We start from the raw sequence: 26,384 nt of genomic DNA on the forward strand, positions 1-26,384 counted from the left end.
GGTCATTATATGGAATAAGATTTGTAAAGCATTTAGCACTTACTAGCATATAGTAAGTGCTATGTTAATAGTGTTAAACACACAGTACATAAATAAAAAAGGTGGGTTCCTTAAGTTTCTCTGTACTTAAAAATCTGTAAATATCTTTAGGCAACACCATCTCACTGACCTACCCACTTTGCTGCATTGTTAACATGCTCTATATTAAGGTAATTTTCTTTATATTCGATGAGGGAAAGGAGATGCCTATGTCCCACAGACCCAATTCCACGTATCATATCATATACTTTTAATCACAATAAGAACTAGCTCTAATAAGGTATAGGAAGAGAGAACAAAATTCAAGATTTTATAATACAAATGCACATAATATGAGCAACAATGAATGACAAGACCACCTCATTTCCAAACTAAATATGCAATTAAAGCCTCAAAAAGAAAATTTAAATCTGCAAGATCAACAATTAGAAAAGCTAATTTACATTCTCTGGAAAATAACTCCTGAACATCACTGGTGTTGCCGGGTATACAGAGCACACAAAGGCAGATGCTGATCAAGGGAAGGTCCAGGGCAACAAGACGATGGGGTGTGAAGCCAAGGCAGATGACCTACCAAGGTACAGTCTAGATACTCAAATTTCTGAGCTTTCTACATGAGTTCTGCCACACTGAAAACTGTGGAAAAGAACAAACACGTGAGGCATGAAACTTGACATTTCAGGACCAAGACTAGGCTTGTCAAATCTAATGATTGGTTGTTTCGTTACTATGGCCTCTTTAATTTCACATGATGACTTCTACTAAATTCTTACCCCAAATCCAAATCCAACTAAATCTTCATGATTATTAAACAAAAGTGGCAAAACAAAGCTTCATCTGAAATCATCTAGTGGAAACAGAGAGGGTACTTGACAGTCAATCGGCACATTTATTCCCCAGGTTTCTCTTTTCAAAGAAAAAAATTTCAAGACTAAATATAATTTTTACTCCATGAAGAAAGGGACTTTATTTGCCTTTCTAATGCTGCAAATTGACGGAGTCTTTCACTTCGCAAACACTGGATAGTTGCTGTCTTAAGACACTGTGCCAAGGGTGGGGAGTATGGGTTGTGCAGGATGGGAGCAAGCTGTTAAGATGGAAATTAGTCCTCAACAGAAGTGAAAGCAACATGCGATCGCCTGCAGAGAACAAGATTAAAGCTAGACTTTAGGATGAAAGGTGGTCTCTTAAAGGAAGTGGCATCTGAGTTGGGGCTTCACATGGAATGACAGATCAACAAAAAGAAAGGGAAAGGCAGAGGACTCTGAGGAAAAACACAGACCCACCAAATGTGTGCTGGGGACCAGCGGAGCAAGGGAAGCCCACAGAGTGCCACACACAAGGACCACTGAGGCCAGAGTGTGAAGGGCCTCGTATGCCACATCAAGAAGCCTAAACTTTCCTCGATAAGCAACAAGAAGCCACTAAAGACTTAGGAAGAAGGCAGTGCCTAAATGTCAGAATTGTGGGTAAATGTGACAGCCGAAGAGCAGAGGGAAAGGGTGAGAAGGGAGAGGGTGGAAGCAGGGAGAGGAGGTGGGCAGCTCCTGTTATTCTGGATAAAACTATGACAAAGGCCCAGATCAGGCCAGTGGTGATGGTGAAAAGCAGGTGGGTATTTATGAAACAAAGCTAAAAGTATGGAAATCAGGCAAGAGGAGGGAAAACTGAAGATGACTTTAACCATAGTTAATATAAAACGTGTTGAACTAAACTGAATTGATATTTATAAACAGATTACAACATTAGAATAATCGAAGGAAACCAACTTTTATTTCACATGTAATTTAGGAAAAAGTATAGAAAAGGGGAAAGTATAGGTTGTGAATTCAGAAAGATGTGCCCTTTACCTCTGCCCTACTCGTTACAGTTTCCTTCTAAGACGATGATCTTCTGAGGCGATGACCCACACCCACCTCATAGTGCCATGCTAACAATTCACTAGGGGAGTGCATATGATTCCGACCCAAACGAGGCAGCAATAATCAGCAGACACAAGTTCCAGGTACAGCTGCTTAAACTACCTTGAGATGGCTCCTCCTGTGACCTCTCGAAGAAGGCGGCAGTGATGGGGAACGAACTCCAAGAGTTTATCATACATGAGCTGGAGATCACTCAGATGACTATCAACAGTCTGCTCTAGAATCACCTATTAAACGAATAGCATTTTTTAAAAAGCATCTAAAAGAGAGGTATGAATTACACACTACAGGAAAAATAGAGAAAACCTCAAAAGTATGCTTCCTCATGCCCCCTCCTCCCCAGCTAACAGTTTTCTAACAGTAACAGCTATACTCAGAACTAGTTTCAGGATTTGGAAGCACAGCTCTGACCCAGGGGAGACACAGGCTGGGTGACAGAGACTGGCCTGAAGCTGGAAAGCCAAGCACATTTGTCTCCTCCCCTCCAGAGATTGAAAACAAAATAAAATGACAATTTCCCATAACAACAGCCCCTCCCTGTACTGACCTCGGCCTTTTCTTCTACCATAACTTAGATCAGGGAAAGGTGTGAGACAGAGAAAGATGGAAATATATATTTTATTTTATTTTATTATTTTATCTTTTGTGTTAAAGTTGAGAGTCAAGATGTTAATGACAAGATAAGCATACGAATTAAAAAAAAATAAAATGTGGCCTTGGTTTATTTAATATGCCACTGAAACATCAAATGTTTCTCTAATTTGGCACATTAGGTTCAGTTCAATGAAAAACAAAGGCATAAGTTAGTAACGATTTTCACTTACTGATAAAGAAATAATGTAGGTAATTTGTCTTTTTCATTCTTATCAAGTTAGATATGAAATATAACAGGATAGGAAGAGAGGAAACTAACAGATCATTTATTTTTAGTAACTCTAATAAAAGCTGAAAGGATTACTGAAGTTAATCCTTAAATTCCATTTTTATCAATGAGATTCAATTTCCCCCATTTATAAATGGAAGACTTTCATCCCAAAGTCATGGTGAACAGGGCTTTGTACTTACTGGACAGAAAGAGCATCCACACTGACAGAGGACTGAAGAAAGTCTGCAAACATTGAGGATGGGCTTGTGACTTTTATCAGTTTGAACCAAATGAAGCTGCCATTTTTGTGTGTCAGAAAATGTTGAGTATTGGCAACTTCATATGGTACAGTCTATATTCTGGCTGCTCAAAGGCAGAATATGTTTACTTTCCAAAGTTTAACTGTATCCTTGTAGATGAAGGACACTGGATAATCAAGTTCTGGACTCACGGAATTATGCTGCTAATTTGCCTATGAAAGTCCTGCATCAGTGACTATTTCCTCTCTCTCACCTTTCTGGCTAAGAGACTCCTCAGTATTTAAGACTTAAGCCACATCTCTGTGAAGACAACCTTCAGCACAGACTTTCCATGGTCAGGGTTTCAGCAGGCTCCCTTACCAGGAACTTACACTGCGGTTTTGGTATCTGCTTACTTGTTCCATTTTACCCACTAGACCAGTAGTTAAAAATTCATTTTAAGAATTTAGTGGCAAATAATTTACATACCATAAAACTGACCTAAAAATGTTTTGATACATTCCTGCTCCCTAGGCAAGACCCTCCTCCCACTAAATTAACATGATCCCTGGGCTATAGCATCACTAAAAAACACTTGAGAAGGTGCCTGACTCCTGCATGCTGGTTGTAACCACCAGGGACCAACCTTTTCTTACAACTGATGGTACTACAGAAACTGAGAATCTTTACAGAAAGGCCTCTAAACTACCCCTTACACCCAGTAAAGCATCCAAGACAGAGCAGATGCTCTATGAACATCTGCTGAATGAAGGCCTTATTCAACAGTACACAAACCTCATCTACGTATGGTTTCACGAGGACTTGACCAACTAATGCCTCTGCATCCCGTGTCTTGTCAATTGTGGCGTAAGTCCGTAAGCAGTGCCGAATAATATCGACACTGGAAGTCTGAAGACCTTCTAATAGGAGGCCTTCCAGTGACTGTTGTAACATGGCTGTAATACCAGCTATACGCTGCAAGAAAGACAGGTTAAAAAGCTCCAGTTGTAATAATTTCTAAAGATCCAAACACACACATAACAAATTTCTTATTCCAACAGAAGATATGTAAAATTAAATATTAACATTTTCTGGAGAGTAACAATGAATCTCTCCTCTTCCTCACATCTCTTTGTAAGTTAATCTTTGCTGTATCAAAGGATTTAGATATCACTTCAGAATGAGGTTCTTTTAAGCTACAGAGTAAATCTGACAAACATCATGATTCTAAAGTCCAGTCAAGAGTTTTGGATAAATTAATTCTGACTAAATCATATAGTGTGTCAAGTTACATGAAATTTAGAATTAATTTTACCCTTATAATTCAGAGAATATGCCTGTGTCTTTACACAAAATCTATAATGTGCGACACTTAGGAGGTAGGGGCCTAAAAAACAAAAACTGAAAGAGAAAATTCAAAGCTAGTTTCAAAATCCTGCAGATCAACAACTGTCAGAACAATACAGGCATACCTTGGTGATACTGCAGGTGTGGTTCTAGGCCACCACAGTAAATTGACTACTATCACAATAAAGCTAGTTATGGGGGTTTCTTGGATTCTCAGCAGATATAAAGCATATGTTTATACTGTACTACATACAGTATATTGAGTTTGCAAAAGCATTATGTGTAAAAAAAAACAAGATACAGACCTTAATTACTTTAATTAAAAAATGCTTTATTGCTAAAAAATGCAAACATCATGTGAACCTTCAGTAAGCTATAATCATTTTGCTGGTGGAGGTTTGAAAAACTGTGAAAACTACCAGAATGAGATACAGAGATAACAGCACTTGAAGTGAGCAAGTGCCGTTAAAAGGGTACTAGCATGGTGATAGACCTGCTTGATGCAGAGCTGCAATAAATCTTCAATTTTTTTAAAAAAAGAAATGCAATATCTGTGAAACACAATAAATCTAAGGGCAATAAAACAAGGTCTACCTGTACCAGATAAAATCAAAATTATTTAGCAAATTCCTAAATACTAAAGCGTGAAAATCTAAAATGACACTTACTGGTCTTATTTTGTCCAAAAGAGGCAAGCCTTTGCTTTGAACAGCATGAAACTGTAACTGATTAAATTCTGTGGCAATTCTCTCCAAAATTTGTCCAGTCAAAAGCGGGCTAGTGGAGACAATTAAAAAGAGTTAATTCCTAAAGGTTTTTAATTTCCAAGAATATATCACATGATCAGCAGTCCTGATGCTTTCATTGTGCTTTTCCATAGCCCCCTTGTTATAAGGTAGAAGCTATAGCATCCTTTGTGCCATGAGCTTTTACAGCATGTTCTAGGACAGTAGAAAACTATAATAGTTAAGTATAAACCCCTGACAATGCCAGGCCCTGACCACAGGGTCCAGCCAAGAAGCAAGAGCCGGCCCAGGGCAGTGTGGATGTTTACATCTCCTCCCCCAGTCTCTCCCATTCAGGGCCTTCTTCATTTTTAACTTCCTTTCCCTCTCTCTAGCTCGACCCTGTTATTTATATTACACTGCCCTGGTTTTCCCTCCTCTACAACTCAAAGTTGCTGATCTGAATTTTTAAAAAGTCCTCGAAGGTGATTCTGAGCAAGAAACAGCATAATATCTATTACATTAAAGATGGAATATCACAAAGGAACAGTATTATAGAAAAAGACATTGTGATGCATTTCTATCAAAGGAAGAGTAGGAATGGACAAAAATGGAAAGAAAACAGGAAGGTAGGTATGGTGGATGTCGAGTGAGGATAAGCTGGCAGGAGCTGCCAAGGCAGCTAAGGACAAGAGATTTGGAACAGTTTGAGACAAACAGCTCCCCTGGATGGGTCAGAAGGGATGACCCATCAAATGGGGTCACAAACAGTCGAACATGACTGAGCAACTGAACTGAACTGAAGGCCTACTACATGCCAGGTATGGGCTGACAGTATCTCAGTGTCAGACAACCCTGCCAGAGGAGTTCCCATTAGCCTTCCACTGTCAATGACACCAGGAGTCGAGTTCCATGGCTCAGGCTGCCCAGTGGAATATACAGCATAAAGCTGTCCACGGCACCACGGTGCTTCCCATGGTGCTGGTATGAGCTACTCATTTTCTGAGTCACTCACCTACCCGGCTCATTTAAAATTCAGACTAGAAAGATAAGAAGACAGTTGCAGTATGTAACAAAGAAAATGGTTGTCTTTTTCTAATTTCACAAGTTTTTTTTTTTCTTGTTGACAAATGTTAACTAAACGTGCCTATCCTGTTTCTTAATGATGTAATGCTAGGGTAAGATACATAAGTGGCAATACTCTGGGCATTACTCTGGTCTAAATGAATTTAGGAAAGATGAAAGCTATTTCATATCTTGAAGGTCAACAAAATTTTGCTACTGCTTCTATAAGGCAATTCCAAAGATAAAATTCTTCCAATAAAAGCACACTCCTCTGATTCCCTGTGAAGTGATGTATTGGAACTGTGACCCATAACCATGAAGGCTTTATAAGGATGTATTATAAACTTTACCATCTCACACCCTCCACTTTCCACAAGCTACACTCAAAAACACTGAACCACAGACTTGGCTTTTCTTCTTTTTCAGAAATGAATTTTAACTAAAAAAAAAAAAATTTACGCTAGATGTGAAGAATTAATTTATGTAATATTTAGTAAAGAAAATACCTGCTTGCTTCTAGTGCAGATGTTTCTTTAGAATGTTGAGAATTTAAGATTTTTTCAATTTTCTCAACTGATCGAATAACCTGTATAAGCCGCAACACACATATCTATAAAACAATAATTAAGCAAAAAAAAAAAGTTATCACGATATTTAATCTTAATCATCTTATTTCCCCATTCTAAATACCGGGAAATACAAAGTAAAAAGTCAACTTAGAGTATGTAGGGCATTCTATATTTTGAATACTTCTACATAAAACTGAATTCTCAAGAATGCAAATCTTAATTTTAGGTGTCAAGAAGAAGCACATTTTCAATATTCTACTGCAAGTTTATAGTTAAAAAAAGAAAAAAACTAGACTTTTTGTTTCATCATTTCCCACACTTTTATTCCTTTCTTTTCCTATCTTAAATGAACCTCTCTATAGGTACTACATTTATTTTCTTGTGACCCTTTTTCATGTTATAACTGTAGCTTCTGATCATCTTTATCCTATTTACATGTATATGACACAATTATAAGCTTAAGCATCAATTCATTAAAGATATTATTACACATTATCAAAGAAGTTGAGCATTATAAAAAAATCCCATCCTTAAAAGAACGGAAAGATATAAAGTCACTCATTAAACAAATAGTTACCAGAACCTACTGTATAGCACAGGGAATTCTATTCAATGCTCTGTGGTGACCTAAATGGGAAAGAAATCTTAAAATGAGGGGATATATGTGTATGTATAACTGATTCACTTTGCTGTACAGCAGAAACTAAAACATTGTAAAGCACCTATACTCCAATAAAAATTAATTTAAAAAAAAGACAAAATAAAATATGTAAATAGTTACTGAGCACCTACTGTGCACCAGACATTGTTCCAGACAAGGAGGACATGAGTTAATAGAACAGGCAAAAAGTCCCTGCTCTCACAAAGCTTACAATCTTTTCTAGAAAGGTACTACATTCTTGAAATCTCTGGACAAAAGCTGATAATTGTCTCAAATTCTAATCCTATTATATTCAACAATAATGGATACATATATAATATATATTATCATAATATATATAATAATGGATATATATAATATTATATTATAATGTAATATATCCATTAAAGTCAGAAAATAAAATCAAAACATTAAGACTGCTAAAAATTAAAAGTAGTGCACGCAGAGGTATAGTTAAGAAGTGGAAACAAAAGAAGTAAATGTAGCAGAATGAGAAAGCAACACACTAGTTTTTCAACCTGCAGCAGAACATTGGAAGAGTTGGCCTTAGAAGGCCTACTTGCTCCCTAATCACTAAAATTTGAGTATCTTCTTTACAAGGGTGCTAAGAAATTAGTTTTATGCCTGTTAAACTGTAAAATGCTTCACTGATACCAGTTATTACTGTTTCTTATTCTGGAAAAATTGAGGAATGTTAATTTTGTGTCCATTTGGGTACCTCTAAAATTCTGCTTTATTTCAAATAGTTAACATGACATTATAAGCATAGAAACAGTTTTGGGAGAAAAAAAAAAGTTTCATATGGTGAGAAGTTGAGAAGACATGAGGCTTTTAGCTGGCATGTAGCATAAGAAATCTACATTAAAAATTTTTAATGCTATCATTAATAAAGCACAAGAAGAATATGCAATATCCTGTCTTTTTCTTCAATTAGTTACTTTAGTACACCCTTCTTATTAATAGGACTTTAATCAGCCAAGGAGTGAGACGACCTGGGCTCCAGCTCTGGCTGAATCCCTCAGGAGCCTGGCTGAATGCTTATGCCTAAAGAGAAAGGAAGATCCCACATTCCTCTCTGCAAAGGTACCAAGAGGAGTATATCACATCGCACCCATGAAAGTGCCATTAGCTCCAAGGTGCTACCATAAGCCCATGTTTAACAGTATGATACTCAAGGATACCTTTTTTTTCCTAATGTCCTCTTGTTTAGACATTCGTTCATCTACTGCCCGAATTCCTTCACTGACAGCTGACCGAAGACTCTTTAAAAGAATAAAGAAAACATATTGCAGAAACTGTTTTGTGGTATTATGAAACTTATACATTAAATTCCACATAACTTAATTAACTTTGGGCCGGTATTATGTAGATATTGACAAAAATCAGTTCAGTTCAGTCGCTCAGTCGTGTCCGACTCTTTGCGACCCCAGGAATTCCAGCACGCCAGGCCTCTCTGTCCATCACCAACTCCCGGAGTCTACCCAAACCCATGTCCATCGAGTCGGTGATGCCATCCAACCATCTCATCCTCTATCGTTCCCTTCTCCTCCTGCCCCCAATCCTACCCAGCATTAGGGTCTTTTCCAATGAGTCAACTCTTCGCATGAGGTGGCCAAAGTATTGGAGTTTCAGCTTCAACATCAGTCCTTCCAATGAACACCCAGGAATGATCTCCTTTAGGATGGATTGAATGGATCTCCTTGCAGTCCAAGGGACTCTCAAGAGTCTTCTCCAACACCACAGTTCAAAAGCATCAGTTCTTTGGTGCTCAGCTTTCTTCACCGTCCAACTCTCATATCCACACATGACCACTGGAAAAACCATAGCCTTGACTAGACGGACTTTTGTTGGCAAAGTAATGTCTCTGCTTTTAAATATGCTATCTAGGTTGGCCATAATCTTCCTTCCAAGGAGTAAGCGTCTTTTAATTTCATGGCTGCAATCACCATCAGCAGTGATCTTGGAGCCCAAAAAAATACATAATATCAAATACAACTGCTGTTGAGGGTACTCATGATTGGAGGGCAAAATGACATATAAAGCCAAGATCACAGAGGATTAACGGCCAAAAGAATAATAACATTGAGTTGGCAAAAAAGTTAGTTTACTTTTTACCATAAGATGGCTCTAGTAGTGCTTGGCTGTCTTTAATTTCATTAGAAATAATTTTGTAAGATTGTATTGTGACAGCTGTCATATCAGGGTGCATTAAAAAGAAAAAAATCAAGACTACTGAATTTTTGTGTAGTCATTTTAATATTAAAGGAGAAAAAAAGCAACATTTTCTGCATATTATGCTTTATTATTTCAAGAAAGGTAAAAATACAACTGAAATGCAAAGTAAGATTTGTGCAGTGTATGGAGAAGGTACTGTGACTGAATGAAGTGTCAAAATGGCTTGTAAAGTTCTGTGCTGGAGACTTCTCACTGGATAGATTTCGCCACGGTTGAAAAGAGCACTTGAAGTTGACAGCAATCAAATTGAGACCTTAACTGAGAACAATCAATGTTATACCATGCAGGAGACAGCCAACATACTCAAAATATTGAAATCAACTGTTGAACACCATTTGCACCAGCTTGGTTATGTGAATCGTTTTGATGTTTGGGTTCCACATAAGTGAAGAGAAAAAAGAACCTTCTTGACCATATTTCTACAGGTAATTCTCTACTTAAACATAACAAAATGTTTAATTTTTAAAACAAATTGTGACAGGAGAGAGAAAAGTGGATTGCTGTTGTTGTTCAGTTGCTCAGTTGTGCCCCGTCTGCAATCCCGTGGACTGCAGCACGCCAGGCTTCCCTGTCCTTCACTATCTCCCAGAGTTTGCTCAAACTCATGTCCATTGAGTCAATGATGCCATCCAACCATCTCATCCTCTGTGGATACTGTACAATTATGTGGAATGGAAGAGCTCGTGAGGCAAGCAAAATGAACCACCACCATCATACGTAAGGCTGCTCTTCATCCAAAAGTGATGCTGTGTATATGGTGGGATTGGAAGGGAATTCTCTATTATGAGCTCCTTCTGGAAAACCAAATGATTAATTCTAACAAGTACTTGCTCCCAATTAGACAAACTGAAGGCAGCACTAGACGAAAGCATCTGGAATTAGTCAACAGAAAATGCATAATCTTGCATCAGGATAACTCAAGACCACATTTCTTTGTTGACCAGGCAAAAACTGTTACAGCTTGGCTGGGAAGTTCTGATTCATCCACCATAGTCAGCAGACATTGCACCTTCAGATTTTCACTTATTTTGGTCTTTACAAAATTCTCTTAATGGAAAAATTTCAATTCCCTGGAAGACCATAAAAGACACCTGCAACAGTTTTTTGCTCAAAAATATAAAAAGTTTTGGGAAGATGGAATTATGAGGCTGCCTGAAAAAAACGGCAAAAGGTAGTGGAACAAAACTGTGAATACACTGTTCAATAAAGTTCTTGGTGAAAATGAAAACTGTGTTTTTTATTTTTACTTAAAAACCAGTGGAACTTGCTGGCCAACCCAATACATATACAATCACCGTCATACGTGGTCAGAGTACAGAAAGAATCATCTGAATCAAAGAATAGGAAAATCTGGCACAGGGGATGGAACTCGAGTCTGACTTGGAGAGCCTGTGGAGGCCGACGGTGGAGGAGAGGAGTCACTAGAAGACAGAGGGTGGAAATGTACAATTGATAGGGCACACTCAGGGTTGGAGGGTGCACCCGGGTACACGGCAGGCTTCATTTTGGAGAGAAGCAAAAATAAACGGCGGGGGGGGGGTGGTGGTGTGTGTTGATTTAAGAGAATTTTAGACTCGATTCTATCAGGAACTAAACAATCCTTAAGCACTGATATATCATGATGCCATGTTGTTCTAAGGATATTACGAATCAAGGAGTAAGGAACAGAATGGCCAGGAAAAGGCAGCTCATAGGTGGAGAAACATGTTCAGAAGCTAATAAATTAAACAAAATATGAAGAATCAGGACAAAACAAAGGTGAAAGAAACGATTAGAATAAACTAGACATGGCACCCCACTCCAGTACTCTTGCCTGGAGAATCCCATGGACAGAGGAGCCTGGCAGGCTACAGTCCATGGGGTCATAAGAGTCAGACACAACTTAGCAACTACACCACCTACCACCAGACAAATCACAAAAATGTTATAGAAAAGTGAATTAATTCATTCAATAAACATGAAATGTCTACTAACTGTCAGTCAATGAGGATACAATGATGAATTAGATAGAAACGATCTTAGAATCTCAGAGAAGCTTCTTGAGCTGAGATTAAAAAGGCAGGTGAGGTCTATGGTTGATGAGGAGAAGGATGGTTATAAAGACAGCTGCAGAGTAAGGGATGGGAGGTAGTGCTGGCAGCTGGCAGTATAGGACAAGAGCCTGAAGGCATGAGAGCAGTCGAGGAAGTTCAAGCACAGGTCAGCAGAGTGGAGAGAGTTCAGAGAGAGGAGTAGAAGGTTAATAAAGGATGGGGTTCGGGAAATGTCATGGCTACAGGTTGGGAGAAGGAAGAGGAGTCCTGAAAAGGAGGCAGGAAGGCCACGCAGAGGCTGGTGTGGAATCCAGCAAGAGACCAAAAACTTCTTTCTCTTCCATTCCAACAAAAGGCACTTTGATAAGCTTTGTAAAATTCAAACAAGACACAAACTTTCAAACAATCTCTAGTTCAAGGCATAGCTCACAACTTAACCTCTTTTACGAATTTTTTCTTGCCTACCCTCCTCGGGACTTCTCAGCCCTGACATTCCCATTGTCCTGCATTTCCTACAGCTTTATCCAAGCAGAACCTCTTTACTACATTATCTACTGAGAGCCTTGCATGTGGCAGGTACTGTCTCGAGGCAAAGTGCATAAGGCCACTTGGTCTGGCATGGTCCGGTGCTGACATACACAGGAAGTGATAGTGCAGTGCTTCACAACTAAGGGAGAATGGAGGTCGAGGTGCCTAGCACAGCCTAGAGGGTGAGGGAAGGACAGGGCAGCACAGTCTTCTGTTGGAGGTGATACCAAAACTCCCTCTCCACTGTTCACCCAGATGAAGTCCTTGTTCTCATGGCTTAGAGGCAGACAGTTCCATTCCCAAGGGAGAGATTTCTCAGAGAAACTAGGTATTACATGACATTTATATTATCCTTCAGTTACATCAGGGGTTAAATGGCTGGTATAAACTGGTCCACGAATCTAACTACATATAAAATATTGTCTGGGAAAATACTTGTAAAATGACAAATTTTAAAATATAAGTAAGCCAGTTCTAAGCTGGAGACCACTTACACATGGGTGAGGTGGTATTAACAAATTGAAATTTTGAAATACCCTTCTCCTCCTCCCCAACATTTAAAAGTGTCTACTCTTGAGAATTTGCCGTCTTCAAACCAAATATGTTTCTTAGGTTGTAATATCACCTGCAAATCATTTACATTTTGAAAGTATTATACTATAATCATGGAACATTAAAAAACACCAACGACAACAATCACAACAATCTAAGAGATTAATAAAAGAATTCTTGGAGAAGGCAAACAAATGTAATATGTTTTATGGTAGACTGTTTACTATTATTTGGGGACTTACCAGAACTTCTTCTCGTAACTGTCCCAAAGGCAGAGAAAGCTGATTGAGGGCCTTGTCCATACCAACCTAAAGGCAAAATCATGTTGGCACAAACACATCAGGGCCAGGATTAACAGTGAAGCCTATGTTTAATGATCAAGGCAGTTTTAGACTTAGGTTATTCTTTCTATACAATTATATGCTGCTAGTAACTACGTAACAAAAATGTTATTTTGCCATAAATATTGCTCACTGAATGTGAAAAACCTGTTGATATATAAGAACTATAAAAATAAGGAAAGTCATAATAAATCAAAAATTCCTACGCACAATTTGCCTTTGGATGAAATTTTAAATGACTTAAAAAAAACTAACAGGAAAAATAGCTATCTCTGTTGTTTATGATATTCAACCAGCTGATATCAAAGTCTGATGGACTACATCTCTCCTAAGCATTATTACAACCCTTCAGAAAAATCCAAATTAAATAGGATGGAAATAAAATTTTCAGGGTTGCTAATCCTACTGGAACATTTATCTTAGTGGTGTATTTCCCAAAAGCAAATATGGCTTATTATTCTCAATGCTTCTTGAAATTCCCATAGAGATGCCTATTTTCCACACCTCTTTTGACAAACAGACTTAAAAACAAAATATGAACAAGATTTTCACAAGTATGAAAACTCAAGTATTTCTAAACAACTTTTCCAAGTAATTGACATGCTTCTTATAAACAATTCCTACATTTTTATAAAATGTATAAAAATAGGTTTCTTAATGATCAATATTGGCCATGTTTTCTCAACCTATCTCTGGCTAGCACATGTACCTGAAAGTAAATTAAACATTTCCTTAAGAAGAGTTGATACCTGCTCTCGGAAATTAGTCTAAACTGGTGAGAGTTCATGGTAATCAATCAGCAACTAACAAAAACAAACACTCTTGGTATTGCTATCCTTTACTTTTCACCACTTCTTAATAAATCATTCAAAAAATAATCAACCTAAACTAAAAACAAAAAATGTGTATCAAGAAAGTTTAGTTCCTTTATTAATAAGATTAGCAATCCCTTCAAGTTTCTGGGGAAAAAAAATAACTAAAAGGTTTCTAAAAAGACTCAGAGCTGTTAAGAATAAACATGAGTGAGAAAAAAAGTGTGCAGTACATGTGTAAATACACTGACAGGTAGGAACTGTGGATTTCAAGTTTACCAGGTTTGTTGACAGGTTGACAAAGTCCGCGTAGTCCTTGTTGATGAGCTCAACCATGGCTGTTTTAAGCAGCTTATAGTAGAGCTCCAGGTCATCTCTAAGTGCTTCCAGCTGGACTCGCTTCCGACAGTCAGACACAAAGTGATCGACATCAAAGTCTTCCTGAAAATGGAACCAGAAAAAAAGAATTATTGCAACAATATCACATTTTACATATAAAAATAAAAGAAGAGAGAATAACAGAGAAACACCATTCTATTCATTTGAAAGGTTAACTGCTATCAGGATAAAGCACTTTAAAACACACAGGACATTAAGGTGCTTGCACACTATCAAGGTGCCAAGAGGGAGGCCCCTGACCAACAGCATTCTCTCCTGCTGCCTAAATCCTAAAAGGTATTTCATTTGTTTTTAACTACACACATTAAGTAGGCTCTTCTCAAAACAGAAACAGTTTCTTTTCCCTTAAGTTTTAAAAGTAACAAATATTCACTGTGACAATTTCAACCTATAAATAATGCCATCCCTCAGCATACATGGGGGCCTGTTTTCAGGACCCCCAAGGACACCAAAACTTAGGTATGTCCTAGTCTCTAATATAGGAGAGGGCAATGGCACCCCACTCCAGTACTCTTGCCTGGAAAATCCCATGGATGGAGGAGCCTGGTAGACTGCAGTCCATGGGGTCGCTAGGAGTCGGAGACGACTGAGCGACTTCACTCTCACCTTTCACTTTCATGCTTTGGAGAAGGAAATGGCAACCCACTCCAGTGTTCTTGCTTGGGGAATCCCGGGGACGGCGGAGCCTGGTGGGCTGCTGTCTATGGGGTCGCGCAGAGTCGGACATGACTGAAGCGACTTAGCAGCAGCAGCAGTCTCTAATATAAAATGGCACAGTATTTACATACAGTTTAAATCATCTCTAGATTACATAATACCTAATAAAATGTAAATGTTATATAGATAATTGAAAATACTACGTAAATAGTTGCCAACTGTTTGTCGCAGCAAATTCAAATTTTGTGTTTTGAAATCTTCTGGAATTTTTTTCCCAAATATTTTCACTGTGAGGATGGATGAGGTAACATCCATCACACAGTTACAAATTTCCTTTTCTTGCTATGATAAATTTTAAGATTTACTCTCTTAAACTTTCAAATATACAGTACAGTATTATTCACTATAGTTACCATGCTATACATCACATCCCCATGACTTATTTAACTAATTAACTAGAAGTCTGTACCATTTGACCCTTTCACCCATTTCGTTCATTCCCCACCCCCTGCTCTGGCAACCACCAATCTGTTCTCAGTATCTTTGAGTTAATATTTGTTTTGTTTTTTAGATTTCACATAAAAGTGAGATCATGCTCATCTTTGTCTAACTTATGTCATGTAGCATTAATGCCCTCAAGGTCCATCCACGTTGCCACAAATGGCAGGATTTCTTTCTTTTTTTAAAATATTTTTATCTATTATTTTTGGTTGTGCTGCATCTTTATTGCTGCATGTGGGCTTTCTCTAGTTGTGGTGAGCAAGGGCTACTCTGTGTTGCAGTTTGCAGACTTCTCATTGTGGTGGTTTCTCTTGCTGTGGGCAATGGACTCTAGAGCACAGGCACAGTAGCTGTGGCTCAGAGGTTTATCTGCTCTGTGACATGTTGCATCTTTCAGGACCAGGGATCAAATCTGTGTCCCCTGCATTGGCAGGCAGATTCTTAGCCATTGTACTGCTGTAGAAACCAATAATCGAGAAACTAAGCACCACACTCAGAGAGTTGGAGAACTCACGTTTATTATGCCAGCGGGCCCAGAGCAGTTAACACTCTAAGCTCTGAGCCCCAAACAAAGGGGTTAGAGTTTTCATAGACAGACTACAGTGGGCAACACTAGCTGCTAATAGGCTGGTTTAAACTAAGCAGTTTCGTCCACACGGAAACAGCAGTCAAGATGGGGAGGGGAATGCCTGACCTTTACACGGACAGGCATGATTAAGCAGGTTTACAGGGGCTGGGGAATTGCAAAGAGCAGGACAGGGTGGTGAGATAAGCTCCAGTTCCTAGTATTTTAAGTCCTCACTTTCTAAGACTACGTGAACTACGTGATCCAGACTTTGCAAAGAGCAAGCTGAGTTACACAGGCAGAACGAGCAGGAGGTTATGTAAAATTTTAACTTTTCCTTTTCAGTACCACCAGGGGAGTCTAGATTTATTTCCTTTTCATGGCTGAATAATATTCCTGTGTGTGTGTGAATGTGTTTGTGTGTGGTGTGTATATCATGGTTTCTTTATCTATTCATCTATCGATGGATACTAAGCCTGCTTCCATGTCTTGACTATTGCAAATAATACTGCAGTGAACAATGGGGACCTACAAGTGTAATCCTCACTGGCCACCAAAGCCAGGTGACCTAGAGTTGTCTCTGGGAAGCAACTGCAAACATCAGGGTACCAGACAAGTACACAAGTTCCTTTCTAGGAGATACTGTCCAGCTGGAATGAGGCAGAGAGAGCCAAGACGGCTCCTGCCAGCCTCCAAGCCCCCAGAGAGTGTTAAATTAGAGGCCGGCCCCTCAGGCTGATGCTTTAAGATAAACAAGCCTCTTTCACAGTAACTCTGGGCCCTTTTCAGCCATTGTTCCTGTGCCAGGCTCCAGGAGGGTGACCAAGTTCATGCTGCCCTTCAAAAGCTGTTTCTCAGATCATGAGCCTGGTGGGTCTTACAGATGCCAGTTCCACTGACTTTAAAAGGTAGATGTTTGGGGGCTCATCGCCCAGGTGCAAGTCTTTAAAGGAGGGGTACCAAGTTTAGGGTTCAGACCCTTCACTTCTCAGGGAGTAGCTGGGGATGGTAGCTTCCTTCTAATTATGGGTCACCACGCTGGGAGTGGGGTGGATGGTGAGACCATGTCTCAGCCTCTCCTATCCACTTTGATGTGAGTTGTTTGCCAGATGTGCAGCAGTTGGTCAGAGGAGGAAACTACTCCATGTGTAGCTACTGATTTCATGTGTCCATGGGAGGAGGTAAGTGTTGTAGGATCCTCCTTGAATGAACCCTTGACCTTTCTCTATGTTCACACACACACTCACAAACACACACACATACACAGAATCTTAATAAACCTTTTCCAAGCTATTTTTCTCCTTTTACACATAACTTCAATGTCTTTTCATAATACATATTAATTGGTATTGACATTTTATATGGATGTTGAGTATTCAACTGAACAGATGTTCAAAATCTTTCAAAACCAACTTCCAAGCATTGTTCACAGAATCATTATGCCCTGTTTCCCTTTATAACATTCTGATGCCCCTGGTAGGCACACAGGCATACAGACAGCAAATTACTGTCTACTTATGACTTCGGTACAAACTGAGCTGTTTAGTTATCAAGTATCAGGTATGATGATTCCCAAACTTGTTAAGGCCACTTATACTTATCACCAAAATTACATAATTTTATTAAACATTGTATAAACCAACAAAATATAAGTACAAAATGATAACTGTTTTCATGAAAACTAAGGCAGATGCTTTGCAAAGACCTGATACTGAGAAACTGATAAGACAATTTTTGCTTAATTAAATATTAAATATGAGATGACCATGAACCAGGTAGTGCTGTGGGAAGGAGGATCATACAAATCTTGAAGGATTCTATACCAGATTCTCTGCAAATGTCTTAGGGTTCTCATTCAACTTAAAGTATAACAAAAAAATCTAATTCACAGACAAATTTTCAGAGAAAAGAGTTTTGCGCCACATCAATGCACAATAAATGTACACATATGTTAAGGACAACATGTACCATTCCGTAAGAATACTTATAAAACACCCAAACACTTTCTTAATCACCCAAACACCTGCTATAATAGTGTCAGATAAGAGATTTCTTACCAAACTATAATTTCACAGCCACCTAGTGAAAAATCATCTGTTTCTTTTACCTCTTGAGACAACCTCAGATAACAACTTAGACTCACAGTTACACAACAATCACAGAAAGAATGTGGGGGGCAGGACTCAGCCTGACATCTTGGCCTTGGTACTGACCAGCTGTATGACTCGACGCAGAGCACTCGGCTTGTTACTTTGAAAGTATGAACTTCAAATGGATGAAGTTCAGATCTGAACTTCATGATGGCATTCTAAATCATATAACTTGAGCTCTAAAAAATGCTATTTGGCAATATTAGTGCTCAATTTGCCATTTATATATTTGTTCTTGGATAAACAAATGTTGCACTACACAAGAGAAAATGACTTAGAACATCTGTGAATATTGGATTAGGCAGCTTTTGCTATGACAAACTCATATAAACAACTTCAAACTCACAGTGGCATATAACTGCCACATTTCATTTACCAGAAAGTTTCACTTTACACTGTTGATTTACTAAATATCCAGCAATTGATATTATTATCTAGAAAATATCCACATGGAAGAGAATGAATTTAGATACCAACCTCATACTATACCCAAAAATTTAACTCAAGATAGATTAAAAGACAAATAGAAGAGCTAAAACAATAAAACTCTAAGAAGAAAACAGGTAAAAATCTGTGTGACCTTGAATTAGGCAGTCATTGACACAAAACGTATCAAGATAACAGATAAACTGAACTCAATCAAAATTAAAACTTGTGTATTAAAACACACTATTTAAAAAGTGAAAAGACAACCCAGTGAGTGGGAGAAAATATTTCCAAATCATGTATCTGACAAGGGTCTAATATCCAGAGTATAAAAACTCTTACAACTCAACAGTTAAAAGACAAATAAACCAATTAAAACATTAGCAATGGATCGGAATAGACATTTCTCCAAAGAAGATATACAAAGAGCCAATCAGCATATACGAAAGTAAAAACAACTCAAGAGTTTGGCTGTGATGTGGAAGAGAGTGATATGAAAATGACTAGAGGCAGGAGGGTCAAGAGGAAGAGACCAAAGCAGGAGCGAGTTTGAAAGCCACTGGGGATGAGGTCAGCGGAGAGGGGAATCAGAGGGTGCGGCGAGTACCAGGGGTCCAGGCTCCAAGCATGGGGAGGGGTGGGGTAGGAAGGCCCAACCTCAGGAAGGAAAACCCCTTTTCCAAACAGGCGCGGAGGAGAAAGGGAATGGGTACATATACAAGAATGGAGTTGTCATCAGTTAAGATGAAGAAGTTCCCATCTGATGGCACTATTTTGTCTATAAAATAGAAGTCATATGCTAGGATAGGATAGATTTCAACAGCACACCTAGGTGAATGGGTCTAACTTATCTTTGTCAGCAGCCTCCTCTCTCCCATCTACTAGTATCTTATGTCCTATTTCATGTATTAGTTGGCTATCAACCCTCGCTAAGGATTTTTGTATTTTTTAAGCTGACAAAACTAGTGGTATGATGTCATCACCACCTCTACTACCAAGAGATAGAGGTACCCAAGTGATGGTACCTCTACTACCATCTGCCACTCTTGTCTTTTGATCACCTACATCTTTCACACATCTGTCCTCTGCTCTGTATTTCTCATTAGATCTTACAAGGACCACTGCAGCATTTTAAGTCGCCTCTTTTTTCTGTGTTCAGAAAAGTAGTTGGTTGCTTCTTAAGCATTTATTAAATAATTTCCTAAAAGTCTGAGATACCACAATGACATTGAGTTAGGACTGAAATACATGTGCAAGAATGGCCCAAATCAAAATATTAGCTCATCAGTTCAAATCCAACATAATTTCCTCTTGAAATAGAACCCTATATTAACTTGTAGTAACCAGTGGCATAGCATCCTCTAACATGGGTTCAATGCAACAGACATGACTACGTAATTTCCTGCTTTACACCTGACTGTAACTCATCAAGCGCAAACCCCTCAGTGCAGTACACAAGAACAACTTGCAGTCCCACCCAGCTGTCTTTCTACTTTTCCAGTCTCAATTCTGGTCATCCTCCCAGCCTCTCTGGACTAAATCCAATTTCTCAGCACACACTGTGGTCTTTCTGTGACCATACTCAAAAGCCTAAATCGTATCTACCCTTGTACTATTCAGTCTAGACTGCTGGTTGACACAAAGCAGGTGATCAATGAAGTGAAGTGACAGTCACTCAGTCGTGTCCAACTCTGCAACCCCATCGACTGTAGCCCACCAGGCTTCTCAGTCCATGGGATTCTCCAGGCAAGAATACTGGAATGGGTTGCCATTTCCTTCTCCAAGTGATCAATGAGTGCCTGTTTATTACATGAATGATTGCTACCATTGTCCTAACAGGGCCTCATCATGTGTGTGACAAAGTTTCCTTTGACTGGAAACAAAGTTGCCGATGACTGGATTTTTTTGAGTAACCTCCACTCTCCTAATGCAAATCGGACATTCTCTAACTTTCTCACAGGCACAAATTACAATATGCATTGAATGAGACAGACTTAAGAAATATAACCCCAAAGGCAAACTCTCTAACTATCATTTCTGCCATGTGACCAAAACTTTTAAAATGCCTCTCTGAAGGAAACATAAATTGCAAGTAACCTTTATCTCCAAGTCTCACCCAGAAAATCAACATTTAACACAGGGCAGCTGTCCTATGTATTTTTCTTTTACATGTGAAGTGGTCACATTTATCAGCACTACAAATTACAGAGCATATTCAGAGGCTTAGGAGGCATGAAAGAATATGAAACTGCTGCCATTTCAGCCACCTCCCCAGTTTGCTCTCTCCTTCATCAAGTTCTACTTTAGAACTTATTTTGAAGTTTCTACTTTCTGAAGCCTCTCTTCCCAAAGGCATTCTATCAGTTCAGAGCAAGAAACATGGTGGGGCTAGCAAGTCAGAAAGAATGCTGGTGTTGAGCCTGAAGGAAGCCTTGAAGAAGGCAAAAGCTGGTCAAGTTAAGCTCTCTGTATTCTGAGATTCTTGAACAGGACAAAGCCCCTAATCTCTGCTTATGCCTTGGCTTCTTTCAGCACACCTTGCCTCATCATGCTCTTTCTTTCTACCCTTGCTCCAGGACAGTTCTCAGCCAGAGGGTGGAACAAAGTGTCTCTGGATCAGCAAGTTCACTTTGTACTCCCTTTCAAATTACGCCCTTCATTACAGACCTTTAGCAGAAACATCACTGTACAAGAACAAGAGTACATTATTCCTGGGTCTAGATGGGCTGCATAATACAAATGACATGGCCACACTGGAGAAGATCCAGATGTAAATGCTTACTTTTTAAACTACATCACTTAATTTTTTTTTTTATTATAGTTGACATACAACATTGTGCTAGTTCCAGGTGTACTGCAAAGTAGATCATTTGTATGCATACATATATCCACTCTTTTTTGGATTCTTTTCCCATGTAGGTTACTACAGAGTGCTGAGTAGAGTTCCCTGGGCTATATAGCAAACCTTTGCTAATCTATTTTAATATAGTAGTGCGTATATGTTAATCCCAATCTCCTAATTTATTACCTCTCCCCATGTTTCCCCTTTGGTAACCATAAAGGTCCGTCTAGTCAAGAATATGGTTTCTCCAGTAGTCATGTATGGATGTGAGAGTTGGACCATAAAGAAAGCTGAGCACCAAAGAATTGATGCTTTTGAACTGTGGTGTTGGAGAAGACTCTTGAGAGTCTCTTGGACTGCAAGGAGATCCAACCAGTCCATCCTAAAGGAGATTGGTCCTGAATATTCACTGGAAGGACTGATGCTGAAACTGAAACTCCAATACTTCGGCCACCTGATGCAAAGAACTAACTCATTGGAAAAGACCCTGATGCTGGGAAAGATTGAAGGCGGGAGGAGAAGGGGACTACAGAAGATGACATGGTTGGATGGCATCACCAACTCAATGGACATGAGTTTGAGTAAACTCTGGGAGTTGGCGATGGGACAGGGAGGCCTGGCGTGCTGCAGTCCATGGGGTCGCAAAGAGTCAGACACGACTAAGCAACTGAACTGAACTATAAATTTAATTTTGAGATCTATGCGTCTGTTTTGTAAATAAGTTCATTTGTTATCACTTTTCAGGCTTCCCAGGTGGCTCTGTGGTAAATAATCTACCTGCCAATGCAAAGAAACAAGGGAGGCGTGAGTTTCACCCCTAGGTTTAGAATATCCCCTGGATAAGGAAATGGCAAACTATTCCAGGATTCTTTCCTGGAGAATCCCATAGACAGAGGAGCCTGGCAGGCTACGGTCCATGAGGTTTCAAAGAGTTGCTTAAGACTGAGCATACACACATGCACGTATCATTTTTATTAGAGTTCAAATGTAAATGATATATTTGTCTCTCTCTGTATGACTTACTTCACTTAGTATGATAATCTCTAGGTCCATCCATGTAGCTGCAAATGGCATTATTTTGCTCTTTTTTATGAACAATATGGAAGTTCCTTTAAAAACTAAATATAGAACTACCATATCATTCAGCAACCCCACTCCTGGGCATATATCTGAAGAAAATCATCATTTGAAAAGATACATGCACCCTAATATTCACTGCAGCACTATTTGCAAATAGCCAAGACATGGAAACAATCTAAAAGTTCACAGGAATGGATAAAGAAGATGTGGTGTTGTTCAGTCCCCAAGTCATGTCTGACTCTTTGTGACACCGTGGACTGCAGCACACCCGGCTTCCCTGGCCCTCACCATCTCCCCAAGTTTGCCCAAGCTCATGTCCATGTGGTACATACTACTCAGCTATAAAAAAGAACAGATATAAATACTTTTTAAAACCAGAGACTGTGAACTGAGTGCAAGTATCAAAAAGATAAACTAATGAAGCTAAAAAAAAAAAAAATACTATGACTTGAAGTCATCAAAAAAACAAAAAAAGTAAAACTTAAATTAAGTTGCTCAAAAGTTTAAGTGTCTACTGAGCCAAAACATTTAACTTTTTAACACTGAAAGCAGCCACTAAGTGGTATCAAAAACCCCAATCCTTAGAAATAAAGCATAACTGTATTTCTTGATGGTGTATGTACAGTCCCAGAGCATTATACCAAAAAAATATGCAAAGTTCCTCCCAGATCTGATTCAAATCTTGGACATTTTCAAGGCTGTGCCTGATAAACCTTTAATATCCATAATATTTCAATTCTGTTTATGTAAGCTTATGTCCTACATTTACCTGCAGACCAACTTCAAGTTCACCTTATAAAAAGTAGAGTAACTTTAGAAAAGCAAAATGGTTTGCTTTGTTGTACTGCAACAAAATCAGTAATAAGATTCTAATCTTTTAAATATCCCATTCAGAAACTTTAGACGAACGTTAAGGAAAAACTTTCGACTGAGTGCCTTTTCCACCCACCTAATCCCTGGGTAGGGACGTGGGTCCAGAGATTTGGTCAATACATTCGTACTGAGCTTCTAGGTTCAAGGCAGCCGTCGACAAACTTCTGTCTGCCCAGGATCTGGCAATTCCGACTGCACTGCATGGTAACAGGACCTTTTACACCTAGCTCAAAACCACTTGCCCACAACTTCAGGTCTTTTCGTCACTATGCACAATTTCACATAAGTGCCTTCTCACAGAAGGCTGCCCCGGCCACACCTAAGGCCAAAAGACTCACTGCGAAGGCAGCGAGGTCCCGCCGGGGGCTGATTCAGGGCGTGCCCGGCCCAGGACCCAGCAAGAGCAGCCCGAGGAGGCCCCAGAGGGAAAGGAAGGCAGGCCACCCGCCTCGGCTCGGGGAGCGCAGCCCCGGCGCGCACCTTCATGAACTCGTCCTTGTCGAAGCACAGCGTGTCCGGCCCCTTGGGCAGGCTCATCCTACTTTTCTCCATCCCGCCGGACGCCGCCTCTCGGCGCCAACCCCGGTCGAGGGGAAGAAGGAAGACCCTGTGCGCACACCCGGCAGCCGCAGCCGCAGCCAGTTTCCACGGGACAGAGAGCGCCACTTCCGCCAACATGGCAGCGGCAGCGCCGCGGCCAATCAGCGAGGGGCTCCGCAGGCCGGCCTCCTCCCGCCGCCGTCAAGAGGAGCGTGGGGATCGCCGCTGCCACCGCGCTGCAGGTCATGCTGCCTCCGTTCGGCAGAGGGCGGCACTGCAGCTCAGGCAAGCTGGGTTGGGCAGTCTGGCTCCCAGTGAGGTAGGTCTGAGGCTGAAGAGCACTGGCTGGAGGAGTCTGGGGCTCCCTCTCCAGCCACCGTTTCCACTGGGAAAAATCTACCTGCAGTATTCTTCTAGAATCTTCTCCCTGACCTTGCTCCAGGGCCTGGCTCAGATCCAGATGGGAGGTCGGAGTAACCTTGGGTCTTCATTCTTCTTAAGGGAGTACCTTTGAGTAACTTTGGTCTTCAATCTTCTTAAAGAGCACCTGATCACCTACCTAGTCAGAACACAGCACACAAATACATGTGCATACATCTTTATTTTTAATCTAAGCCAGTGTCTACTTAAAAACCATTCACAACCTAACAGTTGAGAGTTATGTTTTATTCGGTGAGAATTTTTAGGACTTCAAGTCCGGGAGATAGCAGCTCAAGTGACCCTGAGAGAACTGCTCTGAGGAGTCAGGGAGGTGGAGGACAGGTTATATAGAAGTTTTGCAACAAAGTGTAGGTAGTCTGAACGTCAAAAATGTTTTGTAACTTAAAGAAAACCAGATATCCCAAGTTGAGAAATTTAGTGCTTTTCTATGTAAAGGAAGATGCAAGAGACTAGGCTTACTGAAATTATTCCTTTGATATGCCCCTCAACTATCTGGGGCCAGTAGTCTGTTTTAACATCCTGAGCTTCCTCAGGACTCACCATAAGGAATGGCTGCAGTTTGATGGCTACTAGATGGCAGGCACTATTTTCATCCTGAATACCCTCAGGGCTCACTAGCTCACCTTCCATGGTGGCTGCAATTGCTGATGACTGTGATATCCTTTGTTTATTGATATGGCAGAAACTATTCCATATCTCCTTCCTCAGTGATCAATTCAAAGAAAGCCTTCTTTAGTGATCAATGCAAAGAAATAGAGGAAAGCAATACAATGGGAAAGACTAGAGATCTCTTCAAGAAAATTAGAAATACAAAGGGAACATTTCATGCAACGATGGCCTCAATAAAGGACAGAAATGGTATGGACCTAACAGAAGCAGAAGATATTAAGAAGAGGTGGCAAAAATACACAGAACTATACAAAAAAGATCTTCACGACCCAGATAATCACGATGGTGTGATCACTCACTTAGAGACAGACATCTTGGAATGTGAAGTCAAGTGGGCCTTAGGAAGCATCACTACAAACAAAGCTAGTGGAGGTGATGGAATTCCAGCTGAGCTAGTTCAGATCCTCAAAGATGATGTTGTGAAAGTGCACTCAATATGCCAGCAAATATGGAAAACTCAGCAGTGGCCACAGGACTGGAAAAGGTCAGTTTTCATTCCAATCCTTAAGAAAAGCAATGGCAAAGAATGCTCAAATTACCACACAATTGCGCTCATCTCACACGCTGGTAAAGTAATGCTCAAAATTCTCCAAGCCAGGCTTCAACAATGCATGAACCGTGAACTTCCAGACGTTCAAGCTGGTTTTAGAAAAGGCAGAGGAACCAGAGATCAAGTTGCCATCATCTGCTGGATCGTCAAAAAAGCAAGAGAGTTCCAGAGAAACATCTATTTCTGCATATTGACTATGCCAAATCCTTTGACCATGTGGATCACAATAAACTGTGGAAAATTGTGAAAAAGATGGGAATACCAGGCCACCTGACCTGCCTCTTGAGACGTCTGTATGCAGGTCAGGAAGCAACAGTTAGAACTGGACATGGAACAACAGACTGGTTCCAAATTGGGAAAGGAGTACATCAAGGCTGTATATTTTCACCCTGCTTATTTAACTTATATGCAGAGTACATCATGAGAAACGCTGGGCTGGAAGAAACACAAGCTGGAATCAAGATTGCCGGGAGAAATATCAATAACCTCAGATATGCAGATGACACCACCCTATGGTAGAAAGTGAAGAAGAATTAAAGAGCCTCTTGATGAAACTGAAAGAGGAGAGTGAAAAAGCTGGCTTAAAGCTCAAAGTTCAGAAAACTAAGATCATGGCATCTGGTCCCATCACTTCATGGGAAATAGATGGAGAAATAGTGGAAACAGTGTCAGACTTTATTTTTGGGGGCTCCAGAATCACTGCTGATGGTGATTACAGCCATGAAATTAAAAGATGCTTACTCCTTGGAAGGAAGGTT

General features: G+C 39.8%; 1 protein-coding gene across 8 annotated transcripts in view; it reads right to left on the bottom strand.

Moving 5' to 3' along the window:
• The window catches only part of COG2 (component of oligomeric golgi complex 2), a 42,800-nt gene extending 18,698 nt beyond the window's left edge, over positions 1 to 24,102 (bottom strand). For 4 of the 8 annotated variants that reach the window (XR_014078074.1, XR_014078073.1, XM_081574377.1 and 1 more), the window contains exons 1-8: positions 23,907 to 24,102; positions 14,213 to 14,374; positions 13,023 to 13,088; positions 8,614 to 8,694; positions 6,709 to 6,812; positions 5,081 to 5,189; positions 3,861 to 4,040; positions 2,064 to 2,188 (exon numbers count right to left, since the gene is read on the bottom strand). Coding sequence is in view for 6 of the 8 variants with exons in the window: in XM_081574377.1 (XP_081430503.1) it covers positions 2,064 to 2,188; positions 3,861 to 4,040; positions 5,081 to 5,189; positions 6,709 to 6,812; positions 8,614 to 8,694; positions 13,023 to 13,088; positions 14,213 to 14,374; positions 23,907 to 23,978 (899 nt within the window). In the remaining 2 variants the exon portion in view is untranslated. Of the gene's footprint in view, positions 1 to 2,063; positions 2,189 to 3,860; positions 4,041 to 5,080; positions 5,190 to 6,708; positions 6,813 to 8,613; positions 8,695 to 13,022; positions 13,089 to 14,212; positions 14,375 to 14,938; positions 15,091 to 23,502; positions 23,671 to 23,906 lie in introns of those variants that run through there. The other 4 variants (XM_081574381.1, XM_081574378.1, XM_081574382.1 and 1 more) reach the window with 2 other exon arrangements.
• Positions 24,103 to 26,384: the final 2,282 nt, after the last annotated feature.

Source organism: Giraffa tippelskirchi, chromosome 2, assembly GCF_054371585.1.
Source record: "Giraffa tippelskirchi isolate mGirTip1 chromosome 2, T2T-mGirTip1v1.2.pri, whole genome shotgun sequence".
NCBI classification, from domain to species: domain Eukaryota; kingdom Metazoa; phylum Chordata; class Mammalia; order Artiodactyla; family Giraffidae; genus Giraffa; species Giraffa tippelskirchi.